Source organism: Corvus moneduloides, chromosome 6, assembly GCF_009650955.1.
Source record: "Corvus moneduloides isolate bCorMon1 chromosome 6, bCorMon1.pri, whole genome shotgun sequence".
Classification (NCBI taxonomy): domain Eukaryota; kingdom Metazoa; phylum Chordata; class Aves; order Passeriformes; family Corvidae; genus Corvus; species Corvus moneduloides.
Window position 1 is genome coordinate 10,185,425 of NC_045481.1, and position 27,315 is coordinate 10,212,739.

Sequence of the window (27,315 nt, forward strand, 5' to 3'; positions counted from 1 at the left end):
TCAAGAGCAAGCAGCCAGAGAGCAGCAGCTCCCAGAGGAAGCTGGCTATGCGCCTGCCACTGGCTCACAGGATGCCAGGCTGCAGGATCTGAGTGTCCCAAGAGAGGTTGTGACAAAAGGCAGACCATTGTGCCCAGCCTTCCTCCATGACTTCAGGGGAGCAACTTGCTTTTATTAGAAAATGGAAACCGAGCGCCTTATCTAATCCCAGGGACAGGCAGCTGGAGCCTGAGGAAAGGCAGTTGGTTTGTGGAGGGTCTGCCAGTAAAATAATGAGATTGAAAACCCCAGTATACATTTAAATAAATCACTTGGGAAAATGCTACAGATGCCTTGCGTGAGGTGCTTGGATGAGAGATGCATATGCGGTAGAGGGAAATTTCTGATGCACAAAATCCCTCACTGAGGCTTTAGTGCCTCAAATCCTGCACTCCAGGAGTGCAGTTTTAGAAGTCTCAGACCTAGCCTGGAAAAGTCGAAAGCCTCTTTGTATCTCTCCTGCTTAGTCATTCCTTTTAACAATAAATGTAAATCTCAGCACTGATGCCTTTCCCTGCTGCTGGGAGGGGAAATGTAGCTCTCAAACCCATGGGGGGTGTAATCACAGGGCTCTCTGCTTGCACCATGTCCCCAGGACAGGGGAGGGGACCTCCGAAGTGTTCATGTGTTCTGCACACCTAATGGGAAAACCAGACGATATTTTACTTCTCCTTCTCCATAGCAAATACAGAGAGTCACCAAGCTGAGGGTTTGTTGGAATTGCCATGAGATGTATTGAAGAATGATGCAGGGCAGAAAATTCCTCCCAGGATTTCCTGCTTCAGGCTCTCAAGTTATACCTGATATTTCAAAGCCATCTTTAGAAAAACATCTTATCTTGACAGCGGAGGTAACAAGTCTACCTTAGAAAAATTTTCATATGATGATTGTGAATTAAAGGTGCACTCTGTGCACCTTATCCATCAGAAAATTTCCCTTGGCCTGTCACCAGCACCTGCTGCTCACCCAGACTGAAACTTACACTGGTGCAACCTGAAGCAAAGGAAACAAAAGAGGCTCACAGCTGATGCTGTAAGCTCTGCTGCAAGAAAAAATCATGTTCAAGGCTATGCCATGTCCACATTTATCATTTTAATAGATCATAAACACATCTCTGTAGTCCTAGATTAAATCCTGCAGAGGGCAACCTAAAGGATAAATTGAATTAAATAAAATCAGATTTATACAGCTGTAGACTGCTGAATGTCTCTTTCAGTCTCCCCTGCAGATGCTGGATGTAATGCTTTGGATCCTTCGTGGAGTTAACCCTATGGTAATCCATGCCCATCAATGGGATGATGCTGGTTTACACCAGGTGAGGATCTCATCTGTAGCACTGTCTGTCCACCTCACATTAGGTTTCATACTGCAGTCAGATTGTAACAGATCTGTTAAAATGCATTTAATCACACAAGAAAATGGACTAGAGGCATGGTGGCACTTTCCCCAAGTCAAGGAGAACTTGGAGCCTCCCTCCACGTGGCATATCCAATCCAGGCATATCTGTACACACAGAGATGTGGTGGCATGGACAAATCTTCAGTCCAACAGGAGTTTTTCAAGACAGCCCTCGTGTGAGGAAAATCGGCTGAAATGCCAGAGGGGCCATGGGGGCCACCCTGGAGGGCAGAGTGTTCCATGTGCTGCGTGTCCCAGCTGTGGGGTTTGGTTACCCAGTGTTTTCCTCCCCAGGCAGGTAGTGGTTTGTGGCCTCAGGTCACAACATCATGACCTTGGGTCATGCCAGCTCAGCCAGCTGGTTTGTGGGGCAGGAAATAAAACTTGGGTGCTACCACATCCCTGCCCAAGCTCTGCCCCTCGGTTGCTCATGGGCACTAATTATGAGGGAGGCTCTCTTGCTCTGCTGCTGTATAATTATGCAGAGCACAGTCCAAGCCTTAATATAGCGCTGAGGCCTTAATATAGCTCTGAGTGAACTGCTTTTGGTTTTCTCCTGTTCTCTGAAAATACGTTTAATCTTGTACCAAACAGTGGAGCAGCCTCTCAGCAATAGAATCCATATGGAACATGAGGTGGACACCATGCCTGGGCTGGAGCTGCTGCCCAGGAGCTCTTGCAAGAGGTCAGTGTCTTGGTGCATCTGTTGCCTTGGGGTTCTGAGCTTGGGGTAGCAAGTTCAGGAAAGTATTCCTTTCTCCACAGCAGTCAAAAGTTTGGGTTTGCGGAGGAGCAAGATGGATTAGCAGATTTTGGATCATGTGTAGAGGCAGTGTAGGAGGAGGCAGGATGCTGCCTGCTGTTTTGGTCCTGCGTTAGAAGCAGCTGATGATTACTGGAACATCAATTTCAGCAAAGAGTGTGCTGCCCTCCCCTCTGTCGGAGCTCTCCCGTGCATGGTGGACTTGCCGAAAAATCGCCGCTCTCCTGGCGCGCCCCAGCCCCCGGAGTGCCAGGATGGCCAGGATGTGTTCCTTCCTGCAGAAACCAAACAAGACCTTGCTCAGACCTGGCCAGCAAAACCAGCCTGGAGGTGAGCAACCAACAGCTGTGCTGGAGACAGAGCAAGGCTATAGCAAAGTGCCAGGGACTGACCCCTCACTGCACTGGAGGAGCCACCAGGATGGGAGTCTGCAGCCTCTGGAGGTACCAAACCAGTGAGCAGCAGCTCTTGCCACACCACACTGGTGGGACAGCCTCCTGCTGCTGGTGCTTCGGGGAATTTCCTCCTCTCTCTCCACGCCCATGATGCCTTTTGCAAGTTTTCCAGAGAGGCTGCGGACCTTTTGTGTAATGATTATTTTGAGATGAGTAATGGAAGTACTAATATTTAGGAAGCTGATAGGCACTAATGAGATTAGAGCTGGAAAGCTGACTTGGAAACATACCCTGTTCCAGTAATCTCAGTGTATACAAATTCAGAGACATCTCTGAGAGCTCAGGGGAAAAATTAACAGGGACCTGAACAGCAAGCAGTGCAGGTCCAGCAGATTCCGCCTCGTTTTCCGAACTTCATTGTTAAAAATAATGTTACTCAATAATGGAAAGTCAGGAATTAGATAAACCAAGAGAACAAGCCTTAAAACCTGGCTTGGGTCTGAGGCTAATGATGAAAAAGTACCACAAATCACAGCCTTGTAAATGGCTTTTCTGACTGGAAAATTGTTTTCAAATAGCCATCATTGATGACTAGCCATCATTTACCTCCCAGTACAGGCACCCTCCCCAGAACAGGCACTGCCTCTTTTTCAGTTTAGTCTGGCCACTGGGATTAAACCCTTATTGGGGTTTATTTGTTTATTTGCTTTTGTTTGTTTTTTGTTTGTGGGGATTCTTTTGTAAGGTAGGTATGTTCACCTAGAAAATTACTTAGGAATAATTGTTCCTTTACATGTCCATGTCTTGAATTCCCCCACACAGACAAGTCTGAAGCATATCTGACCCACTCGTTAAATCTGGTTATGAAAAATTTTGAGCCCCAGTTTTGGGGAGAGGAAAACATATTTAATGTGATTTTTTTTCTCATATTTGAGGGTCTACTTCAGTATTCTAGCAATTACTTAAGTATTATGTATTATTTTGATTGCATAAATGTCATCCAGTGCTGAAATCTTTGGGGTTTTTTTTTTCTTAAATTACCCTGATGAAATGGAATTTATTTCAATCTGTACCACTGATATTCATTCTCAGTGGCTGAAAGAAGAACTGTAGAAGAGGAGGTAACTTCTGATTCGCAGCTGCTTAGCCATGCACAGAGCTAGTCACTTTCTTTACTTTTCCAGGAGTTTTAAATTTTCCAGATGCAGCCTTGGAACAGCAAATGGAAAGTACAAAATAAAGAATTTGTAATTTATTCCAAAATTTAATGGTTGTGTTGAGGCCGTTTCAGAAACTGCAGCTGAACTGCGTCAATGGCTGCCACACTTTGAGGTCTGAGCCTGGGAACAGGAGACAAACTATTTACTCCAAATCTGGAGCCTGCAAATTGGCAAACAGGGCTGATTGTTTGATACTGATACTGGTGATGTGCAGAAAAGCAAACTGGAGCTTTACTGTGAAACAAGGTTCATTTTGAGCAATAAAATGGAATTCAGTGAGAGGATGCATGGGAATGGTTCAAAACTGTGTCAGGGGAGCTCTAGACTTGACATTAGGAAGCGTTTTTTAACTGAAGCTGTGGTCTAAGACTGGAGCAGGCTTCCTAGAGAGGTGGTTGATGTCCCAAGCCTGTGAATGCTCAAGAGGCATTTGGACAATGCCCTTAATAGTTTACATTAACTTTTAGTCAGGCTTGAAGTGATGAGAAGTTGGACTGGATTATCACTGGAAGTCCCTTCCTAATAGACTGAAATAGTTCGATTCTAGTCTATTCCATTCCATCCCATTCCATTCTAAAATGAAAAGGCTTTGAAGGTAATTTTTGTGCATTGTAAGATACAGCACACAAGGGGAAAAGAGAAAAATTACGCAGTCAGAAAAAAATAAGGTGGGATTCCCATTGTTGCTGGCACCCTGATCTCTAACGTGTGGCCACCAACACAGACAAGCTGAAGAGCTTGGCACAGGCACAGGGCGAGCTGGTGCTGTTTGGGATGGAGCCCAACAGTTCTGGCATCTGCCAGTTCATGTACCTGATATCTGGATAGTCCCGGCACAGCTCCTTGACATGCGCCTTGATCTTGTCTTTTTTCTTCTCTCCAATGATATTGGCAATGTGGTCTATGGCGGGGGAGAGCCAGTTGGCACCAGAGCCCTGCGGACAAAGAGTCACATGGGGACATCAGGGACAGCAGCACCTGCTAAATGCCTTTTTCCCTGTGGCAAGAGCATGGCCTGTGTACATGGGGTGTATTTACTGGTGTGAGCCAGGACTGGTGCAGGCAGGACAGGCTGCCTCGGGCAGGCAGCAGGGTGCTGGGTGGCAATGGCAAGGTACCCCTGGGAGCTCTCCTAGGCCTGGCCCTGCACTTCCTGGTGCTCATGAGCACCCAAGCAGGCCAGACCATGAGCAGGGCATTGTGGCTGTGCTCCAGCATAGCAGCAGATGCCAGAGACTTCACCTCCTGCTGCCTGATAGTTTCATGTGCCTCATCTCTGAGAGGGGATTTAGTGCCCTGGATGCCTGACTTTCCACAAAATCCAAGTAATTCAACTTTGACTTCCTTGAAAATCCCAGATTGATGTGCTGTGAGAGACAGAAATGTTAAAGGTTAATGACTTGACCAACGGCAACCATTGTTTTGACCAACAGACACGTAAATTGCAGCAATCAAGTCCTGTCACTGGGTACACGGGTGGCAATACCTTTTCTCTCTGCTATCTACTCTTACCCTTTCTTTCTTTTCCTTGTATATTTTCTTAAGTGATATTTTTATACTTTTATATTGTTATATTACTATAGGTAATAACCACCTGTAATAAATACCACCTTTCCATTGTAATGGAATTGTTTTAAAATAAACCTGCCATACATTTATATTTATATTTCTATTTATACACACACACATATATGTCTATGTATAGATATATCTATATCTCACACTGGTCACTTAGTTTTGTGCCACTCTAATCTGGCCCAAAGGATTTATTAACAGGAACCTCGTTACCCCACCTTCAGGGGTGGGTTGTACCAGTTGTCTAGTCACAAAACACACAGGCAGCCACCACTTTCTCCCCATGCCCTGCTGTACACAGACTGTGTACCCAGATGGACTTTCTCATGGGACTCAACTCCATGAGCTTTATCCAGGGCAGGGATCCTTTGGTGACAAAATGCATCCCGTGGCCTGAGGGAACAGGCCCACGACGAAGCTGCCACCGTCGTCCTACAGCACATGAACCACCCTATGCAAAGCTCCCTGGTGCTAAAACACCAGGTGCTGCCATCAGAGAGCTGCTGGCTGAACATGCACAAGCTGCCAATGCAGAGAGGCTGCCAGGCTGGAAACCCACAGCATGAACCTGCAGTAACCACCTCGCTTGCTCTCTTTTAAGCACTTCTATATTTCTTGAGGCTTGGCCTCCTGGAGAGCCTGCTGCCTGGTCTGTGGGAAGCCAAGTGGGAATATTTCACCTCTGAGAGTCGGCAGCCAGGGGGTGCCAGGAGAGAGCGCCCATACCTGATCAATGAATGTATCGTGAATGATTGCGGCTTCCAGGCTCATCTTCCTGCTCACTTGCTGCCGTGTCTCCCTGTTCATTTTCCATCTGGGTTTGATGACCTGTGTGATATATTCCTTCACCACGTATTTATGAACTTCCTGTAGAAGCTCCTGGTTAAAAAAAACAAATCTTGTGGGGTTTTTTGTCCATTCAAGGCCAAGGCAGTGAGAGAGGGCAGGGAAAGCTCTCAGGTCTCTGGCAGCACCTGAGGGCATAGAGGAGGGAGCACACCATCAGCACACACTCACTCATCTCTGCAGCCCCCACAGTTATAAAGAGCAACTACTGTTGCAGAGGAGTCTGCAGGTGTTACCACAGCCTGAAAATGATCGTGTGAGCCCTCAGCATTCCTGTGCCCAGGCGTGGAACCGGCTGCCTACCTGCCCCAGGGGCTCCCTCATGTGCTGCAGGTGCTCGGAGAACTGCGAGACTGCCGACGTCAGCGAGTCCGGCCCTTCCGTCGCCAAAATCCAGTTTTTGGTCAGGATTTTCTTAAGGAGTGGCTGAAAAAAGACCAACTCACTGATGGCACAGGTATATTCAGACTACCTGATGCCCTAGCTGAAGGATCTCAGGCTTGAACTGAAAGCACAGAGCACCCCCCCTGCATGAAGAAACACCAGGTGCAGGCTGGGTTTCTCTCTCCATCCCAGGGAATTCACACCCATGTCTCCCCTTACTGGGTAGGTGCCCCAGTGCAGAGGGGAGAACCATCACACCCTGAGCAGGAGATGTTTTGGCATTAAAGGCTTATTTGGGATATCTCGTTTCCTTGCTCTGTGCCACCTTCTGATCCACCAACTCTATTTCTTTAGGTAAATAAATTTGTTTCTCTAATGTATTGGGGAGGAAAGAGATTAGAATGTTCATCACAGGAGACTCAGGCATGACTAGAACAGGCTGTGGTGGGCAACCATGTATGCCAGTGTTACACGGGTTTGCACCAGCTATGGAAATGAGAAGTCACTTGGTAGTGAATCTCTTGGAAATTAGCCCAGTAATCCATCACCTCTACAGCTTTCTCAGCTTTCTCCATGAGGAAATGAAGCTCTTTGTGTTCACAGCCCTCCCAGGAGGCTGTCTGTACTCCTGCAGACCTGCATGAAGTCTTGCTGGGATTTTCCTTCTTACTCTGATGTGATGGTGGGGGAATGGCAGCTGGGAGCATCTCCAGCTTTATCCAGCCTCATGGTTAGTGATGACACTGTTTCCCATCTGTCCTGGGTACAAGGTACTCTGACCAAGTGTCCTCAATGGGTTATTTTCCTTTGCTGGGTCCCTAGAGCTAATGTACCTTCATATAAAAATAGCAGTATCTGCTAAAGACTTCTGGCACCTGGAAGAGACTTCCCTAAGGGCCAAATGCAAAATATCCTTCTTCTGGCATATCCCCTTTTCTCCTCCTAGCTCTCAGGATCTTTAGACTCCTGGCAATTTCCTTCCCAATTATTTCCCCCCTTGCTGTGCTCCCAGCCTGCTAGAGATCTGTTTAGAAATGCTTTGACTCAGCCTCTCTCAGTTCTCACGACATTTCAGCTCTCTTGCTCAATGCCTTGGCTTGGGGCCTTTCCTTGCCTGCTGCTTAGGCTCCAAGACAAGATCTGCAGTCACTGGAAAGTCCCCTTGGCAAGGAGGGCTTGGCTTAAGTTGGAGAAGTACCATGACTGTCCTGGTCTCTGGAAGTTATGTTTGGGGATTTAGAAAGTGAATTTGGATGAGTGAAAAGGGATGGGACCAAAGGCTTGATTTCCCCCATCTCTGGTATTATGCCAGCTGGAGCTAGTGGACCCAAACTGGCTGAAAGCAGAAAGGCCCTTCCACAGCACCTGAGAAGCACAAACTGCATTGAAGCACATTGCCTTTTAGGCCTCTTAACATAAGTCCAATTTTATCACAGCTTTATCAATTGGTACCAGACCTTTAGCATACTCATTCTGGAACAATCAGTCTTTTGTCACCATGGGAACAGCCTGGAAAAACCACTTCTACCAGAATGAATTCTATCCTGTCTGAAGAAGTTTCTAATAGACTGTGGTGGTAGATCTGTGAATCAGTAAGTCAAAGTCCTGAAAAAATCCAAGTTGTTTAATAGAAGGAAAAGTGTCCCATTGGTGGTGTTCAGCTGACCTCTCTGGTGCTTCTCTAGGGGCAAGGTTTTCCCCCACTGCTTTGCCTGAGAGACTGGAAGCTGCTAAATACCCTTTTCTTTTGATTGCTATTAACAGCTTGAAAAATTCTTATTGCTCATCATAAAAAATTCCCAGGATTCTGGAAGTGTTGCTTTGTAAAGGGGATTTCCACAAGTGTTAAATGCATTTTGGAGGGACCATAATGTCATGTGCTGCAAAATGAGGTTTAGTTGGTGAGACAAGGGGAGGGCAATGACCCTCAGCTGCTGCACACAACCCTTATATTGAGGAAATAATGTAGCCAAGATCCTCTTACCTGTGCTTTTGTTCTTAATTTGGTTAAGAAAATATTTGTGAAGTTCCTTGTCAGAGCTGCCAAAATCTTCTGCAGTTCCTCAGTATTGACTTTAAACGCTGTTTCTAACCCTGACCTACAGAGAGACAGAGATCACCAATGAGTTAATGTTAAAATGTAAACTATTACACAGCCCTAAGCATGTTATCTGGATTGGCAGGTTGGATATTATTTTTAAATAAACTTGTGTTTCTAGTACTTCCTCTTGGAAACACTTAATGAGTCAAAGTAATGGCTCTTTTTTGCACAATCCTGTACACTGAAAATTAATCATAGCTGAGTAACTGTGGTTAAAAACCCCCACAGATTTCCTCATCAGGTGGGACAGTGCAGCCATGTGGAGCAGTTGCATAGGCCAGTTGCTTTTTCACTCGAGCAACACCTCTGCTAAATGATTTCCAGGTACCTGGGAGAGAACTGAGGGCTATGGGGGAAAAGTAAATAATAAAGCCAGAGAAGGGAAAGCTGCTGACCCTGTGTCCCCCAGAGCCTGTCTGATTCACTCCACACAATATCTGTCAGCAGCATGTGGGATGGTAACTACAGGGATGGAAACCTGTGGAATTTCCTAAGGACAGTGCATACTTCTGCAATGTTTCACCCTATGAGAAAGAAAACTTCTGAGAGGTTTATGAAATTCTCTGTGTGTGTGCTTTAGGGGCATTGCAACCTCTGGCTTTCTTTTCGCTTTCCATTCCTGTCCCACTGTAACATGCTCAGTGTTGGTGAGGGGAGGAACTGAGGCAGCACCACCACAAAAAAAGGCATCACCAGTGATGCCCGAGCTTCCCTGGATGTGCTTCATCCATTGCTGTAAACACAGAGAGCAGCAGGTTCCTTTCACTGCTCAGATTTATATGTCTGAGGCTGCCCTGGCAGAACGATAAAGCACCCAACACCATCCCTGTCATCCCAGGCTGGAGCTCAGGACTGTAACTCCGGTTGAACACCTGAAGTCTGGGTCCAGCATCCAAAAAATTGTGCTGTTAGGACTCCTGCCTCTGCCCCACAGCTCATCACCCCAGGCTGATGAATGTTTAACTTGACTCAGGAATAACCCTATCACCCGAGCACTGCCAGCTCCCTGCCTGGGGCTGGCGTCTCCCTTCACCCCCTCTGCAGTGTCCAGCAGGGAAGGGGCAGCAGTGTCCCGCAGGGGCAGCAGGAGGCAGGAAAAGCCAGTTCCTCGCCGAGGTGAGCATTGCTGGAGAGACCGTGCCATCTAGAGACTTCCCGGCGGTAGTGCTCGCTGCGGCTGGAGCCGTCGGCTCCTGAGACACCGAGCCCGAAATCCCCTCCATCCCCTGAATAATACTTGGCATACGCATCCCTGCCGGAGGCAGTGCCAGGCAGCGGTGCAGCAGCAGGGGCTGGAGATCACAACCCAAGCTTTTCGGTGGCCAGAGCCCACGCACTAGTCCTGTGTTGTTCTTCTGGGCTGGCAAACCAGAGCATCACATCTGCATGGCAGAGACAACCCCAGATGTTGATGAACCCTTGGGCACGGGGCCGATGGACCAGTGTGTGGGACATGCACTCACTGGCTCCATCCCACTTACGGGGTGAGTGATAGATCTTTGACAGTCAGCCTGATGATACCTGTTCCTCAGAGGTACTTTCCAACACGTGGCTTCATGCAAATTCATGCAAAGCCCTGGAAGTTCCAGATGTCAGCAGCAATGGCAGGCATTTATTTTTGTGTTGAGTGCTTTCATAGAGTTTCCTACAGCCCAGTGCCAAAGGCAGCCTTGAGACCATGTTTCTGGGATTATTCTGCTAACCTCCAGAACAAAAAAAAATGGAAAAAACCCTCCCCTGAGGCTCGAAAAGATGCCCTGAAAATGAGTTTTAAATGCTCATGCAACCACTGGATCCATCCATATTTCTGTCTCTTCACCGTTGTGGCTTTTATTTGCATCCCTTGGGGAAAATCCTCCCATGAGATTAGAAGGGCTGGAGGCTGAGCACTCATGGGGTACATCAAGGAGAGCTTGGTCTTTCCTTTACAGATCCTACCACCCTCCCACACCCCAGAAACGCAGCAGCTCGGCTCAGGAGGAGCAGACTTACACCAGGTCCTGGAAGCTGTTGATGTAGGCAACGAGATGGGGCACAAAGATGGGGCTGTCCTGGGCAGTGCTCCACGCCGTGAACTCCTGCTCAAACCTGTAGGAAAATACAGCCAGGTAACACTAACGGTGGGGGCACTGAGGATGCCTCATCGTCTGTGTACATGGTGGTGTCAGGAGACACCCATGGCTGGCCCAACCTGTCCCCTCTACGCAGACAAGTTTTTTCCAGCTGTCATAACATGTGTGTGCAGTGGAGGGGAATAGATGGCAGATAATTACAGGTTTAGGATGCACTCGCCTGAGCAGGTATGCAGCACTTTTGGAGAGATGCCAGGGATGTTGGGAGGCCAAATCTCTGCCTTTTTCTCATGCTGAGGGTTTAATTGTAGGTGTGGTATGCAGGCTTACAAGTCTGAGCCTTCATTTCTCTGGTTGTTGGGGCAATATGTTATGTGCCTTTTAAGCACACAGGGAAAGGATTTAGTGAGGACTGATTTTACAACAGAAGATATATAGGAATAGGGCAGCACGCCTACCTTCCCCCCCTCCCCAAAACCTCAGCGTGGTTGTTACGTAGTTTTCTTTTGTGTAGCAATAATTTCATGGGTTTGACAGCTGTTTCACAGCCAGGTCCACGCTGAAGACAGGAGGCTGTGTGCTCAGGCAGACTTTGCCTGATGGTCCCATTCTTTGTCAGGGTAAAGGAACCTGCTAGAGCTGGCCCCAGCCACTTGCATCTCAGGTTTGTTTAAGTAAAAGCTTAAGTTTCAGTGGTCCCTCAATCTGAGAGCCCTGGCTGCTCCAGCTTGCATTTTACACATTAAAAAAAGACCCAAAAACAATAAAAAAGAAATAAAAGAAAAAAATTTAAAAGAGAACAAAGGAAAGGGAAAAGAAGAATGAAGGAAAAAAGAAAAAACATTATTTTAGCAATCTCCTTTGGACTCTGAGTAAATTTTAAGGGACTCAGGAGGCAGCCCAGCAGTGTGGGCAGTGTGTTTTGCCAGGGTGTAGCAGAGAGGGTCTCATTAGCCATTTTTTTATGCCCACAGCCATGGGATGCCAGAGAAAACCACTCAGCAAGACTCATCCCAGGATACCTAGATGATGTTTTGGACAAGCAGGCTTTGGGTCTGAGGATCCATAACCACTGCTTGCTCATGACTGAAGCTGCAAGTGACCAGTGTCCAATGTCACTAAAGTCCTGGGTGGATGAGTCTGCAGTGGTCCCATCCCTATCCAGATAGCAGCTACTTGCCAGAGCACTGACATTAGATTTTTGGACTCACAGAGTCCCATCTGAAACCAGTTTATGACTCCCTCCAAGTTGTTTTGCAGCTTGCTCATTGGCTCAGTGCCAGTGCCTGGTCCAGTGACTGGACCTTTTCCCTGTTTTTTTACCAATGTGGGACTCATTTAGAAAGAAGGTGCTGCCCAGAGCAGTGATGACCTTGGTATGAATTCGAGCAGCTCTGCCACGCACAACTCAAGCATTTTTGTTTCCAGGCCTCTGCTGATAGCTCCAGATAACTTCATGTGCTGCCCGATGATCTAGAAAAGGGAATGAAGAAACTCCAGTGAGTGGGACAAGCACTGGTGAAACATCCTTCACAGGGATCTCATGCAGCTTTGGTCGGTGAGAATGGCTCACCTAGCAAAGGGGCAAACAGCCAACTTGTTGCCAGAAGGTTTTTATTAATCTCTAGCATTTTTAAAAATCATAATGCAGAATGGGCCAAGAAGCACCAAGTGATTTGTGATGTAATCATCCACCCTTAATGGTCTCATGCCATTTTGCTGTCTGAGTGTGAGTTAGAGGCAATGCTGTCTGGAGCCCTGAGGTGTCCTGGTGTCATCCTCCTCTTTTGGGGGGAATTGCTGGAGGGATCAGTCCCCAATCCAAAGCCCAAGGGGAGCTGAGCTGTCCCCATGTATGACTCCATGATAAGGGTGACTATAAGCCCCATCCCTGAGGGTCCACACGAGCCCCCTTCTCAGGAGTGATACCAGGGCAGCATGGAGGGCCAGGCATCACCTTGAACTCCTGTTTGCACTGGAACTCCTCCCACGTTCCCATTCCCACAACCCCAGCTGCACTTGTGGACTGAGGTGTGTTGCAGTCCCACTCTGATTCTTCCCAAGGTATCCTATCCATCTGCTAAATGAATTCAGACCTGCCTTCCCTGTGATCACATAATGTGTAATATTCCTCTATGGAAAAAGAGTCATGTCAGCAGGTAAAACTCTTTGATTTTCCTTATTTCTCTCTCCCTCTCTTTTTTTGTTAGTAGTATTTAATTGAAGTGACTCACCCAATTGAGTGATGAGAATTAATCCAAACCCCTCCTGCATTTATTGCCCTGTAGTCCCTAAAGCTAGTAGGGGCTTTTGTTTTTTGTACTGTTTAAATTGGAGTGGCTGTCACTGCCTACAGCCTTTCCCCGGCTTCCACAGCCCTGGGACGAAGTTGCTCTTTAAGCCAAAGGTTTTTTCAAAGAAACCTTTTCTTTCCACCTTTTTTCCAATTCTCTTTCTTCTTCCTAATCAAAGAGGTTTAGGGACTTTAAAATCAGTTGCCTATTATGTTGCTGACACAATTGACAGCAGGTTTAATTTGCAGCTAGAAGGCAAGCGGGAGAGCTAAAAGTTGTAATAAACGGCATTTTCTGCTCTAATGTATTCTGCCAGTGCATGACTTACATAAATTATCGCAGGAGGCGGTACCTCCACCCCAGAAGGAAACGATCCAGTTTCCCTGGAGGCACAGAGACCCCCCCACTTTCCCCCAGCTAATTAAATACCGTTTGAATATCAAAAGCGAGTGAGGCGTGGTAGAGGTTTTCGTTCTCTTCTGAATGAACTTCCTTCTCCCACTTCTCCGTGACCTCTAGTCTCAGGATGTTTCCAAAATAACTTTTGATTTTCCCCTAAATGTTAAACATAGGAAGGAAACATGCAGCTCAGGATAATGAAGTAAACACGAGTACAGCGCCTTGCTGCATTTTGCTCCATCAGCATGTGTGGGTGGCCAACATGCATGGCACGGAAAGGTGAGCAGAGTCACAGGCCTTGCTCCAGACCTCAGGAGAAATCAGAACTGTGCTATGTGTGAGCAAGGTGCTCCCACATCAAAGGAGAGTCATTCTCCTGGCAGGGAAACAGTGGGTCAGCTGTTTGTTTGATTGCAAAGTCCTCCAGCACATGGAATGCACCAGGTCAGGATTAAAGACCAAACCAGTCCTTTCCAGCAGTACAGCCAGTCAGGTAAGTGGCAGCACTGCTCAGTTCTGGCTGATAAATCAGTCTTGTTGCTGGTAAAACACCAGCACAGTGGAGCAATACTGATTTCATTCAGCAGCGTAACTTGAGCTCACCTTGAGCTGTGCCCTGATTCAGAAATGATTTGCAAGAAAACATCTGAGCCCAGCAAAGAGCCAGGAAAGCCTTACACAGGGTGCCAGACAAGGACTGCAGAAAGACAGCTGGGAAGTGGCTTCATGAGAGGGCACAAACCATGAGTGTGTCCTCTGGTGGGGATGCCCAAAGTCTGCCAATGGCAAACCTCAGATGTACTGGAGGAGATCCCACACAGTGACAGCAGTAGCTAAAATGCCTTTACTGCTAACTTCACAATGGGTACAATCTGGTGAAGCCCAGCTATGACCTTTCAGTAAGTGTCTGCCATACTGAGTGGGTCTGGTGCTGTCCTGTTGGCTCTGCTTGGGTCCCCAAGGTGGTATTCAGGAATTTTTTGCTTTAGAATACAGCACTCTGTGTGGGGCCAGTAGGACTCAGCACCTGGCAGGGCTGGAAACCACAAAGCAGTCATCCAAGACCTCTGTCTGGGAGGCTGGGGTTCCTGTACCTTCTCTTGGGAGCACATGGGGACTAGGTCAAAACTCTCACCTTTGCAGAAGCAATGTAGTCATCGTTCAGTTTATCCCAATCAGCTGGTGTTAACAGCAGGGACAGGTTTTCTGTCTTAACCTCTGGTTTGAGATCAGGATGACCCAGAAAGAGTTCACTGGAAAGAATCAAATGAACAAATTATAATGCCTCAGAGTGTGAATAAACTGATGGAATATTCATGCAGCATGAGCTACATAATTATTAAGCCATGAGAAATATACTTAAGGCTTAAACTGTGCTGCTTGTTTTCAAGGTTTAACAAGAAAATCTTTCCTTTCTGTTCAAAATCCTAATTATTCAAACCCAAAATGATCTAAGGTTCCAGCCCACTTCAGAAATCATGAGACTTCTGAGTTGTTTGGACACGAAAAGTGCTATGAGAATTTACTTTTTAAAATAAACAACATGAAGCTGATTCATTCGACTACAAGTTCGCAAAATGCCTTTCAGGGTAATTCCTGTAGTAGCGCGCTGCTTTGGAGTTAGCTCGTCTCCTTGCCTCCTCTGCAGTGTCATATCACGGCTCCTGTCAGCCTGTGATTTCTCTCTGCATTCTCCCGAGCCAGGGGAGGTGGCAGAGCAGGACCTGGAAGGCTCTGCCATGCCTGGGACACGAGCCACGCTCCCCTGCAGATGGAAGTGGTGGGTGGACGTGCAGCTACAGAGTCTGACTCCACCGAGGGCTCAGCTCACACATGACTTTGCCGCTCACTTTCCTCTGGATTGACATGTAATCAGGCCAGCTGATTAGTACAGAAGCCTGTGTTCCTCTCTCTGGGGCAATTAAAATGTTATTAGCCTGTACAATTGAATGTGCTATTCCTGCAACCTGCCACGGACTGTGGAGGCACCGCATCTTGCAGGGCAATGAAGGTGGAAAAGAGAAAGAAGAAAATACACATGCACTTGATGAAGCTGGGGCCTAAGTTTTGAGTTGTCATCTTGTTAATCAGGGAACAGGGCTGCAATGTCCTACACACAGCCTGCACATTTGCTCAGGCACCAGAAAGGGTTCCCATTGCCACACCAGCACTGCACCCACAGTCAGGTTCAGATACAAGTGAGGACTGTGATGTACAAGGTCAGAATGCTGCAGAGTGACTGCTCAGCAGAAAATAAGCCCAGCCTGCTGATAGTGTCCTGGAGTCAATGCTTCCATGGTCATGGTTCAGATTTCCCAGAGAGGAACATCTCCACATGTGGAGCATTGCACAGCCCAGCTGCTGCCAGAGCCTGCTGCTCATTCTAAAGGACAGCACAGATTTAAATACAGACTCTCACCACAACTGAAAGGACAGCACAGATTTAAATACAGACTCTCACCACAACTGAAAGGACAGTCTCAAATGTATACTCGAGTGGCTTATTACCACCTCTTTCTTTTTTTTTTTTTCATTTGTTTGAATTGTAACATCAATAGTTATTTCGGGTCAGTCAATCTCTTCCTTTTTGGTTATTTATTCCAAGAGACAGTGAAATTTTTTTGAATGGGAAAATCAAATGGAAACAGCCCAGAACAGCCAGGTGATTGCAAGCAGTGCCCAAAACAACTGCAAACTCTCAATAAACGCTTTCACAGCAATTTAGAGAAATATGGTGTGGGCGCTTTTCTTTGGTATAGAACCTGGCTGCTGAAGCTCATTTCTTTCCCCACTGCCCTGCAATGCTGGGGTGGGGCCATGCAGGAGTTTCCCTTCAGATGAGATCTGCAGGGATTTGTGATGCTGAGGGGGTTACACACGTCATTATGGTCATCACACTGTAGGTGGGGTTTTAAGAGCAACTGGTCAAGTTCACAGAAGAAACCTGTTGAGGTCTGTTCAAAACAAAGACCACCTGCAGTGCAAATGTTTCTTACCCAAAAGCTACCCCAGGCTAGGGGTGTTTTGGGACGCAGTGTGCTGCTGCTTGCCCTGCTCTGTCAGTGCCCATTTTGACCCACTGTTTGGCTCAGGGCTGATACTCCTGCCTTCACTCCTTCTTTGTTTTATTTGAGGGCTGCCGGTGGGTTTGTGTTTGTCCCTTCCTTGGACATCTGGTTCAGGCCACACCTGGGGACCAGCTACCGGGACAGACACAATTTTGCTTTGACGTAACTGTTTCCACATGATTATTTTCCAGACCCCTGAACCTGCAAGGAGCTGTAAGACATCTTAAACCCCTCCCATTCAACTAGCAGACACATCTGAGACAGAGCCTTTGTTTTCATGTGTCTAATTACCCTCGATGATGTCTTGACTCCTCTTTAAGAGGACTCTGACCCCATGCATGAGGGTTAATGTGGCCCATTTCCAAATGCATCACAGTTTTAATTAAACAGGAAGAAGACCTCCCCGACAGGCCCTTCCCTGTGCCTGGAAAAGTCACTGAACAGCTGTTGGATCTTGCCAAATATCTGCAGAAAGGACTAGGTTTGTCAAATGCAAGGAGAAGCTTCCTGAAATGTGGGAACAGCAAGTGGGAGAGGGAAAGGAAAATGGGGTGATGTAGATCTGTAAAAAGCAGCAAGTGCATTATCCACAGACCTCTGTCCCCACCTGTTAACAGATTTGCTATCTGGCTCCACTGTAGTCACTGCATCTCTCTTGCTTGCTTGGAAAACTGAGAATGGCTCAGTGCTTTTGGAGTACAGTGCTGTCGGAGTACCCCACAGCCCCGTGGCTCCCCAGAGGAGGCAGAGAAACAGTGGCAAGCTCACCTGTGGTAGGTGTTGGCCACCCAGTCGAGCAAGGTGTAGAGCTCGTGGAAGTCCAGTGGTCCCTGGGAGAGTTCTTGCAAATGTGAGGCAATGGCATTGTGAAAAGCTTCCACATATGTGTCACACACCAGGTACTCCTCTGGATAGCATTTTTTTACTGATAACTTGATTTTCAGTAAATCTTCCCTCAGGTGTTCCTGGAGGAAATGTAAGTGGAGATCAAGCCAAGAAGTTGCTTCTTCCCTTGATGCCATGGGTGCCTTCAGGACTCTTTTTCTTGCACTCTCATTGATAGCTTCCCTCCACTGCTCCCTCCACTTTCTGGGCCTGCCGAGCAAGTCTGACCCAGGACAAGCAGCACTGTCTGTGTTGGGATGAGCTGCTTCTTCACGGGCAATTAAAGTCACCATGGAGGTCAGCAGGGTATGCTCTAAAGTGGGATCCTCCAGTGTTCCCTCCACTATGGACTGGATCGCATTTGTGATGGAATTATAAAGCAAATCCACATCCTTGCATTTCCGTACAAACTCCTGGGGGTTATCATTGTATTTCTCAGCATCCCATTCAGAGATAGTCTCATCTTCCATTAACCTGATACTTGCAAATGCTTCCAAAAGTTGTCTTTTCTGAATAAGTTCATTGATTTCCATTACTGCAGAGAGAGGAGGGAAGGGGTTGGGACAAAGCAGGCATTAGGATATTGACAGGTCGGTAACAGGACAAGACGCCTGACAGGGAGACTTGCAGGGGACTGTTGAGAGTAGCACAGCTCTGCTGCTGAGCTGGCCATAGTGGTGTGGCCCAGCTCTGGCACCTCTGGCTGAAAGGGCATTTCAGTGTGCTGCCCAAGATGGCAGGGAGAGTGCCCAGGGTTCTGGCTGGGGCAGGGGGAGGGAGCAGAGCAGGACAGACCCCTTTGGGTGTCCTGAGCTCTTGGGTCAGATATCTCACTGGATGGTTATGTCTGTCCCAGCCTACCCACAAGCATGTCCTCAGAGATACCAGGGCCCTGAGAGAGCCTCCTGTATGTAAGCCTACAGTCAGGTGCCGAGCACAGCCTTGCACCAGTGATGTTTTTTTCCCAAGTGCTGAGCACTGCTGTCCCTGAGTGGTTTGGGGAGGTGTGTACATTGGAGGGGCATCTAAACCTGTAGATTTGTGGTGCTCCTGGTGCTCAGGTCTCATGTAGGTTTTACCCATCTCCTTTGCTTTTGGCGCCCACTACCAGAACTGGCTGGTTTTGGCTGAGGCTGGGGGGAAGTCACCAAACACTGGTACCTGCAAAGTGGCTGAGGTCTACTGAGTTTCCCATTTGTTTTGCAAAGCCTTGCTTGTGCAAGAACCACTGCCTATTTGCCAGTAAGGTAACAAGTATTTGCCATGTGTTGAGGAGATCCACGCGCACAGTTAGCTTTTGGGGGACCCTGGGAAACTCTTGCCGTCGCCAACGTCATAACAGATGCTCTGAACAGGAGGTGCCACTCTGACACTGGGCATGAGAAAAACATTAGAGAGAAGGGAAAGGGTATCATTTAGGCATGTGTTGGCTACTGCTTCTGGGACATACACATACAAAATGATTTGGAAAAACTGGAGAGCACTCAAAAAAGATATGAAGGACTGGTTCATAGCCTGTAATTTCTGCCCTTGGGCTTGTCTGCACACAGGTTTTATACCATATGTACCAAGTAATCTTTGTAGCATAAGAGTATCTGTATGAAGAGAGAAATATGCCAAATAACCCAACTACTGATGCATCACAGAACACATAGATCTTTGAGTGCCTGTATGGTGCTACAGTTGCTTCTGCACTCAGAAGGGAGGGAAATTCTACCAACTAAATTAGTCTCTTCTAGATAAATTAATATAAAACCTGTGTTTACACAAATGCTTGCAGTGAGAGACTAGAGGAATACATTCTGTTCTGTTGATCAAAATGAGAAAACACCATTTAATCACCATCTCAGATAATTATTCAGGGAGGTGATGTTGGGTGCTAAATGGATCTTTAATTTAGCAATACAAGATCAGCCAGCTGGTGGTTGAAGGAAGACAATTGAAAGGCAATTAACTATTATGCAGCTTAATGGTGCACGTGGTGGAGTCTCCATCACTTGCCATACTTATCTCAGGATGGGATGTGTATCTGACAGAGCTGCTCTAGTCCAGGCCAAACACAAGCTATTGGGCAGAGAATGGGTGTTATTCATGCAATTTCTCAGCTCGTTTATTGCAGGAGATCAGAAAGCTTGTGATAACATTTTCTGCTGCTCCTCATCTATGACCCTTGGAGATCAGACTAGCAAAGTTTATGAGCTGGGCTCAGATCCAGCTTACCAGCCTCACAATGTATCAGCGTAAAGCAGTAAATCACCTTGCAGCACAGCAGAGCACATTACAGCAGAGGCAGTGTCAGCCCCCATATCTGATCCCTGTGGCACTCTATGCAGCACATCAAGAATTTCTTTCTAGAAATTTAGACTGAGGAAAGGCCAAGTCATGTTGTTCCACCTCAGTTATCTCCAGGTGAATGCATGGTAGCACCTCTGCCTTGAGAAGGGGGAGGACAGCAGTGCTCTAACCGTGATCAAAGTCATTGCAGTCTGCTCACGCCTGGGGAAAGATAACAGCTATGCTAAAGGGAGTTGTTATAATTTGTCTGAGACCTATCTATATAATGCTGACAAAACACATGAGAGTAACCAGCCTGAGGAAGACAAAGACCAAATACTTGCAGCACTGCTGTTGAGAGGAGTACAGGCAGAAAGTCAATGCAAGAGAGCAAAGTATCTGTGGAAGTCTCTATGCAAGGCAACCTCTAAGATTAGGAACCAAAGTGGAGCTTCCAAACCAGATCACAGCCAAACCATCTTTCTTCAGTTCTAGGCCTTGCAGCACCCTACAGAGCATCAGTCTGAGGACCAACAATCTGAGAACCATCAGTTTGAGAGATGAAGAGCAGGAATTGTCCAGGAGGGAGGAGGGCGATAGCACACTGCATTTCTAGGTATTGTCAGACCAGCAGTTCCCAAACTGTGCTCAGCAGCTTGGTGACTGATATGTGTGATGGGCAATATCACACTGACAGGTTGATAGGCAGGCTACTGATATGGCTAAATTACTGCAGAGGTGGCTACAGGGCAGCATGTTCAGTGACAGAGGCCTGCCCAGGCTGGGCCAGCTAACACTCAACGAGTCCATGCAAGGGATGCAGTTGCCTCTCCCTTGTGAAGGGATGCCTGGTTCTTTAGCACCTCTGTTGGGCCCAAGCCTTGCACATTGTAAATTACTGTTACATTTATCCTGCCAAGAAAATGACGCTGGTGGTTTGGTGTCTTACCTGAAAGAGGTTTTGCTTCAACGGGCTCACATATTTCACCAATCTCCTCCACACCGTTACAGATCATGGGTTTGTTCTCCTCGTAGCTCCTGAGTGTTCGCAGAAGTCTTTTTGCATTCCAAGTGCCAATACCTTCCTTCCCTCTCTCTTTGTTCGGACTTCGCTTTGACTTCCGGATGCTTAACATGGTCTTAATACCTCTTTCAAAGAACCCACTGTCCCTGCTCTGCAAATCTGAGCTGCTCTGTTCAGAAGCAACCTCCATTTTTTCCTCCCCTGGACTGTTCATTGGAGAGGCTGGTTCTGAGGTCACACTCCTTGTGTCTAACTCCATATTTCTATTTATCTTGTCTTTCAACAGGAAGTTTACCAAACAGGTTGATGGTAATCACTGAAATGCATAAAACAGCAGAATTAGAGATGTCCTTAACAGGATGTTACTGTGTCTCCAAAGTCAGTCCTGGGCTGAAAATCTGGCCCATTCCTTTCCTGTGCCTAAATACGAGGACAGGGCAAGGTGTTGTAGCTGCTGTAACAATCTGCCCACAGACAACAGATGCTGGCCTGCACCTGGTATCCTGGAAAGCTTCACTTAACTGCATAAACCAGGCAAGAGGTGACTGTTTCTCCAGCACCAAGGAATCATGAGATGTCAGAGATGTTGAAATCTGTGTAAACATACCATTTCAGTGGGTAACCAGATATGGTTTTATCTTCCATTCATCTAAGTGGATTTCCATCCATGCAGGAATAATAATTTTCCTGAATCTCACTGATGTGTTGCCACTTTCTGATGTGAATATGGAACTTTGGGTTTTGCTGCTACTTCTGCCCTGCTCAAATCCTGAGCTGCTGCTGCTGGAGGTGGCCCAGGGGTGAGTTGTTCCCAGCAGGTGGCTGAGCTCTGCTCTAGCCCCTTCCACCAAAGCCACAGCTATCTCTGGACTCCGAATCGTCACAGTTACAGCACAGGAGGCAGTACAATGCAGGAAGGGTTCACATCACTCATACTGCCTCAGAGCACTGCATCCCAACATGCCAAGAATGGGTATCTCCAAGGTCAAACAAACCTCTGCATGAGCTGCAGGGATGCTGCAGGAGATTCCAGATTTCAGCAGAAGTGCTCCTGTCAGTGCTGCTGGGCTGCAGTCACAGCCTCTGCACTTGCTCAGCTCCTGCCCTGCTGCAGACAGACCAACTCCCCTCTGCCCACCCTGAGGGCTGGCCCAGGTGTTTGGGAAGAGGGAGGTTTTGCCTTCCCTCCCTTGCAAAGGGCTCCCATCAGACCACCAGCTGATACAGCCCGTTCATGGAGCCATTGTAGATTGCAAAGCCCCGAGGATGGAAAATGCCACATTTCTCCAGAGCAGGCTTAAGGCAGCTGAGTGTACAGTTCAAGTTATTAGAAACAGCTATTGCTTGAGGTAACACACCAACTGCCTGTCTCAGGTCTGTCCAGCTCACAGAAGCCAGAGACTGAAAAATTATTGTAGTCCATAGACATGTTGGGACTCTGGAAATAGATCTCATCCTTCCTCAGTCAGAGTTTTGCTCCCTTGTGCATGGTTATTTCACAGGCTGTGAAGTGCAGGGATGGCATCTTCCCATGGGTTTGATGAGCTGCTGGCACAGTGGGGATCAGACCCTGCCTCCCACACTCTCACGGGAGGGAGTATTTAACCACTCACTGCCTTGCTCAGGAGCTCATCCATCACAGCCCATACAGAGGGGGAAGGCAGAGGAGGGCACCCCACTGCCCAGGGATTTCAGTGGAAGCAGGCTGAGATCTGAGCTCATGGGGCTCTGCAGCCAGAGCAGAGCAGCAGCAGTGGTCGAAGGGGTGACCTGTGTGGTGGAGAGAGCCAGGGAAGAAGGAACAAAAGGTGTGAGCCCATGAGAAAGGAAAGGCATACATACCCCAGTACTGATCGAAGTGATCCCCTCTGCAGCGAGCTGGGACAGCACAGGGGTGATCCACAGAAACTGAGAGCAGCTCCGTGCCGCAGGAAATCCAGTGCAGGTGCAGTGGCAGGGGGGCAGCTCTGTAGGACAGAGGTCTGGGACAGCTCAGCCACCTCAGCTGACTGGGGCACCATCCCTCAGGCATGGGCTGGTCAAGGGGCTCCCTCTGGGAACGGTGATGCTCTCCATCCTCCTTTACCCACTGAAAAGGGCTGTAAAAAGTGGAAAAAAAAGACCTGTCTGCCCCTGCCCAAGAGCACCAGCACCTTCACCTGTTTGATCTCTGAGAAAGACTCGCACTGTTTCACTTTCACTATGTCTGAGCATTTAAAAGAAGAGGCGGGGGGGAAAAACTCCAGGTTAATTATTATTCTACAATGGGGTGAGCTGCTGCCCTGAGGTGGCCTGGGGCAATGGGGGGGAAGGAGGATTTCAGGATGTGGTCCTGTCCTGATGGGCTGAAGCCCCACATTATCTGGGTATGGGGGCTCAAAAGCAGCCCCAGAGCTGCTGTGGGGGATGACTGCATTTCACCCCCTTCTGCCCTGTTTCTGCAGGTCACAGGTGTCTGGGTCCCAGTAATGATTGCCAGACGTGGGTGAGGGACAGGGAGTACTGTGTCCCCTGGTTAAATATTTATATATTCACATCCTCACTTTGCCCTCTGGGCACTTATTTCCATGGAGTTGCTAGCCCTGGATCCCTCCATTCTCAGAGCATTTGGTAACCTTGGAGGGAACTCAAAGCAAAAGAGCACGAAAAAAGGGGCCTTGAAGGTTTAAACAACATTAAACACAGTCACTTGGTTTGTCACTGAGTGGTGTAAAATGATTTAACCCTGGGGCTCCTTTAGTACCCAGACAGAGGCAAGTCAGGCTGCCAGGTGTCCAAGGTCCTGGTGTAAAGCAGGAGGTGCCACCATGCCATGGGCAGTGTGCACTTCTTTGCTTTAGAAGCCTGCCAGCATGTCACCTGTCAGTGTGATAAGGGACATCAGAGAGGTTAGTGATGGATGGATGCAATAAATGGCATTTGGACTTTGTGCTGTGCAGGGGAGAACAGAGGGAGAGAGCAGAGGGTAACAGTCTCCTCTACCTCTGGGAGAGACTGTGTGTCCAGAAGATGGAAAGTGCATGGGATGGGAATAATTATGATCATATTAAACAGGGAAGAGTGGCAGCATGGACTGGTGTGAAATTGCCCTGATAGTGAGATGGGACTGGGCAGAACATCGTTTGTGGCTGCCCCGTGGTGCAGGAGCAGTCCTGCCTGAAGCCTCCCTCAGCCAGGCAGCCCAGTGCTGAGCTTTCTGTCCTTCGGCTCTTCAAAATGTGTCAGCCAGAGACTGCCCTACTGTACTGGGGAAAACCATTACTGATAATGCTTCTGCCACCTGGCAGGTTGACAACCTGAATAAAGGAATGAGCTATTTATTCAGGCCCAGGTTGAGGGGTGGAAAGTCCCTTTGGACACAAAGTCCAACTAAACTTCTTTCCATCCAGGCTGTAATTGCTTCATCCACAAAATATTTACGTAGTGTTGTTTGTACAGACAGGCTCATGTGACTGGGGTGCAGCCAGAGCAGGCAGGAGGTCCAGTATGCTGCAGGGGTCTGATCTGGGCTTCTCTGGGAGCTGTCAACTACCCCAAAACACAGCTAGCACCAAGGCCTGCTGGGATGTTAATAAACACAATCCCGAGGGAGCTCTGAATCCCACAGTCTAGGTCACCTCTCACCCTACAACCCTTTCTGATGCTCTCTCCCAGCAGCAGCTCTCCAGGAATGCTCCTGCTCCTGGAAATGCCATCAGGGCAATGCTGTTTCTAGGTGTCTGTCCACAGAAAGTCATGGGAACTTAAAAATGTACAACTTTGTTGTTGACAATTTTTCTTCAATTTTGGCTTTTGCAAATTGTTTTGTCAAGTTGTAGGTGCATTAAAGATAACTGTAAATAGGGCTGGAGAGAAGTGGGGTGGAAGGGGTGCAGAAAATGTCACAGTCATGTGGAGAGTCAGATCAGCTTTTCAGAGATCTACAAAATAAGGGCTGTGAAGAGGCATTGAATGCATTGGCACTGTTTCCTCTGATAGAGGCCACACAACAGATGTCAGCTATGGAGAGGACTGATGAAAAAAGGAATAGAATAACTTCCCCTCCCTCTACAATGGGGAGAGTTCTCTGCCTGTTGGAGTTGTACTATCTGAGATCTTCAGGACAGATTTGGACAAGTGTCTGTGAGTAGCAGTTTAGCTGCAGGATTCCTGTCCTGTCTGCCTTGTGCATGGGGATCTGGCCCTCTGGCTGTGGTCAAAGGGGCCCCCTATTCCCTCCTTCTCTCCCACCCTCCGGGGCTGGGGGGTCTCTTCCCAGCAGGTATTTGTACTCACAGATGTCCCCGAGCCTTGTGCTTGCTTGTCCTGTGCTTGCTTTGGCTTAATCTGTGCTTAATGGACACAACAGGAGCGAGACAATCTCTGGAGCATGTTGCTGTGCCCTCTGCCTCAGCTTCCCCATCTGTGAAATGCATGTATTCAGTTCACTTTCCTCGAGTAAGGAGGAGGTGTGTTGCTTGATCTCTTGCTATGAGGATTTTCATATCAAGGGGTTTTTGATTTCCTCGGAGATGTTGTGAAGGATGTGCACAGCCCAAATCTGCGGGGGGTGTTGCTGTCTAACAGCTCCCTATTGCCCTGCACCCACCAACCTCTGTGAGGCTTTCAACTGCTGCTTTGCCTTCTGACGCTTTGGAATATTTAGTTTAGGGTTTATTTGATCCCTCCTCCCTTCTCTGTGTCTTTTGCTCATATTTGTTGTCTTCTTTCTTATTTCTTTTCCTGCAGTAACACCCGTGGAGCACAGTGAAAGGCTCCAGAGGTGCAGTGCTCCTTGGCAGAGGAGAGGGGCAGGGAGAGTGGTTTGGGGAGGTCCTGCAATTCCTTCCGCAACACCGAGGTTTTCATCAGCTCCAAAGACCAGGAGAAAAACACATTGCTGAGGCTCCAGGGGAATACTGATCTGATGTATATTCAGAAAGCTGTGCTGGATCCCCTCTCACAGCCTTGGCAACCCAACTGGCACAGCCCTGGTGGGCCGTGCTGTGACCCACTCCCTTTCTGCATGTTTCATTTGCTCCATGGAGGGGCTGAAATCTCAGTCTGTTTGGGTGGAGGAGACCCCAGAGCTGCAGTGATTTATTGCAGCAGACAGGCTTGATATTTTTAACAGCATCCCCAATGATGGATGAGGCAAAGACATGCTCAGAGACTGCACATGCCTGTGCAGCCATTTCCTCCTGAGGGGTGGTTTGCAGGGAAATGAGAGATATTGTTTCACCTGAAATATTTTTCTTTCTGCTTTCAGGTTGTGGGAAGTTTGAGCCTTAAGCTGAAAAGTCCATTTGCAGGAAACAAGCAGGTTGTGATTTGAAGGCTGGCTTTTGCAGGAGGGGTGCTGGCCCCCAGGTTTGAGTGTGAGAATTTGGAAGGTGCATTTCTGCAAAACACAAGAGTGTTACCACATCTGGGAGAGGATGTGCTCCAGACGTAGAGATGGTGTCCTGCACTGTTCGTGTGTAGCCATGGAAGGAGACCACTTGAACTAGTTGTATTACACCAAGTGACAAAATCACAAGTGCTCATTTGGTTGCAGAAAGGTGGGCCAGGAGGATTTTCCATGAAAGCTGGCACTACTGTGGCAGTCCATCCTAGGTGCTTTTGAAGGATGAACATCAAAGTTTTCCTTCCTCTCCTCCCAGAAAAGGTCTGGAACAGGCCTGGTTGAGGAGGATCCCTCACACTGGTTTTCTTCTTTTGCAGTGAAAATGTTTTAACACTTTCAGCAAGCCACCAGCCCTGTGTGCTATGCCAGCTGCGCCGAAGCATGCCAGGACTCATGTGAGCCCAACAGGGATGGCACAGCTGGGAGACAGGTTTTCCCATTCTCCTGATTCTTGCTGCAACAGCCCCACAAGCACATTTTGCCAGCATGCATGGACCAGCCTCCACTGGCCCCAGAGCTGAGTGGTGCAGCCAGGCCCGAGGCAGTGCCTGTGTGCTCCCCTAGCCTGGCAGCAGCTCTGCTCCTGGGAAAGCTCAGCTGGTGCATCAGGGATGCACTGAAGTGGTGCCTGCTGAGCATTTTTCCTTCTGCTTGGATGGTAATTGCTAAAAACTGGCTCTGCAGGTTGTGTGCTTCGTAGCCCATTAGTTTGCAGTGAGCATCAGCAAGGCCAGGGTGGAGTCCATCACCCCAGCCTCGAGATTGAAATGTCACAGCTCATTGGCTTCAGGAGGAAGCTGCTGTGTCCTTCTGAGCAGTGTGCCCTCATCCCTCTCATCACAGGAGCTGCCAAACCAGAACTCAAAGAGCAGAAGCGCTTTGTGCATGACAGTGACAGCGGATTACCTCTGTGATTGTGCTTCTGCTCTTCATTCACCCTACACTTTGCCAAAACACCAGCCTGATGCCACAGCTTTCACTGCGGTATGACTCGGGATGGAGTCTGATGTCCATAAGAGCAGGAGGATAACCAGCCCCATCACCTGGAGATGAGGCATCGAACTTAACAGTGAGGGTTTCTCCCCTTGGAGCTGGCTAGGGCTGAATGTTCCCGGTGGATAGCAGCCTTCGAGCAGGAATAAAGCCCTGCTGAGCAATTCAAGCAAAGTTAAGACTACTCTGTCATTTAAAT

The 27,315-nt window shown here is 48.0% G+C and overlaps 1 protein-coding gene across 3 annotated transcripts; it reads right to left on the reverse strand.

Moving 5' to 3' along the window:
* Positions 1–1,109: 1,109 nt before the first annotated feature.
* EXOC3L4 (exocyst complex component 3 like 4) lies at positions 1,110–23,175 on the reverse strand. 3 transcript variants are annotated; one of them, XM_032113111.1, is made up of 12 exons: positions 22,580–23,175; positions 20,663–21,053; positions 17,323–17,974; positions 14,622–14,739; positions 13,517–13,642; positions 12,199–12,266; positions 10,714–10,809; positions 8,605–8,719; positions 6,540–6,662; positions 6,117–6,269; positions 4,629–4,750; positions 1,110–2,475 (listed from the first exon to the last, which is right to left on the reverse strand). In XM_032113111.1, the coding sequence occupies exons 2-12, from the start codon at positions 20,994–20,996 to the stop codon at positions 2,313–2,315; spliced, it is 2,070 nt and encodes a 689-aa protein (XP_031969002.1). In that variant the 5' UTR covers positions 20,997–21,053; positions 22,580–23,175; the 3' UTR covers positions 1,110–2,312. The 3 variants fall into 3 exon arrangements, with proteins under 3 accessions (XP_031969002.1, XP_031969001.1, XP_031969003.1); XM_032113110.1 differs by having other exon boundaries at positions 12,166–12,266; positions 22,580–23,174; XM_032113112.1 differs by lacking the exon at positions 4,629–4,750 and having other exon boundaries at positions 12,166–12,266.
* Positions 23,176–27,315: the final 4,140 nt, after the last annotated feature.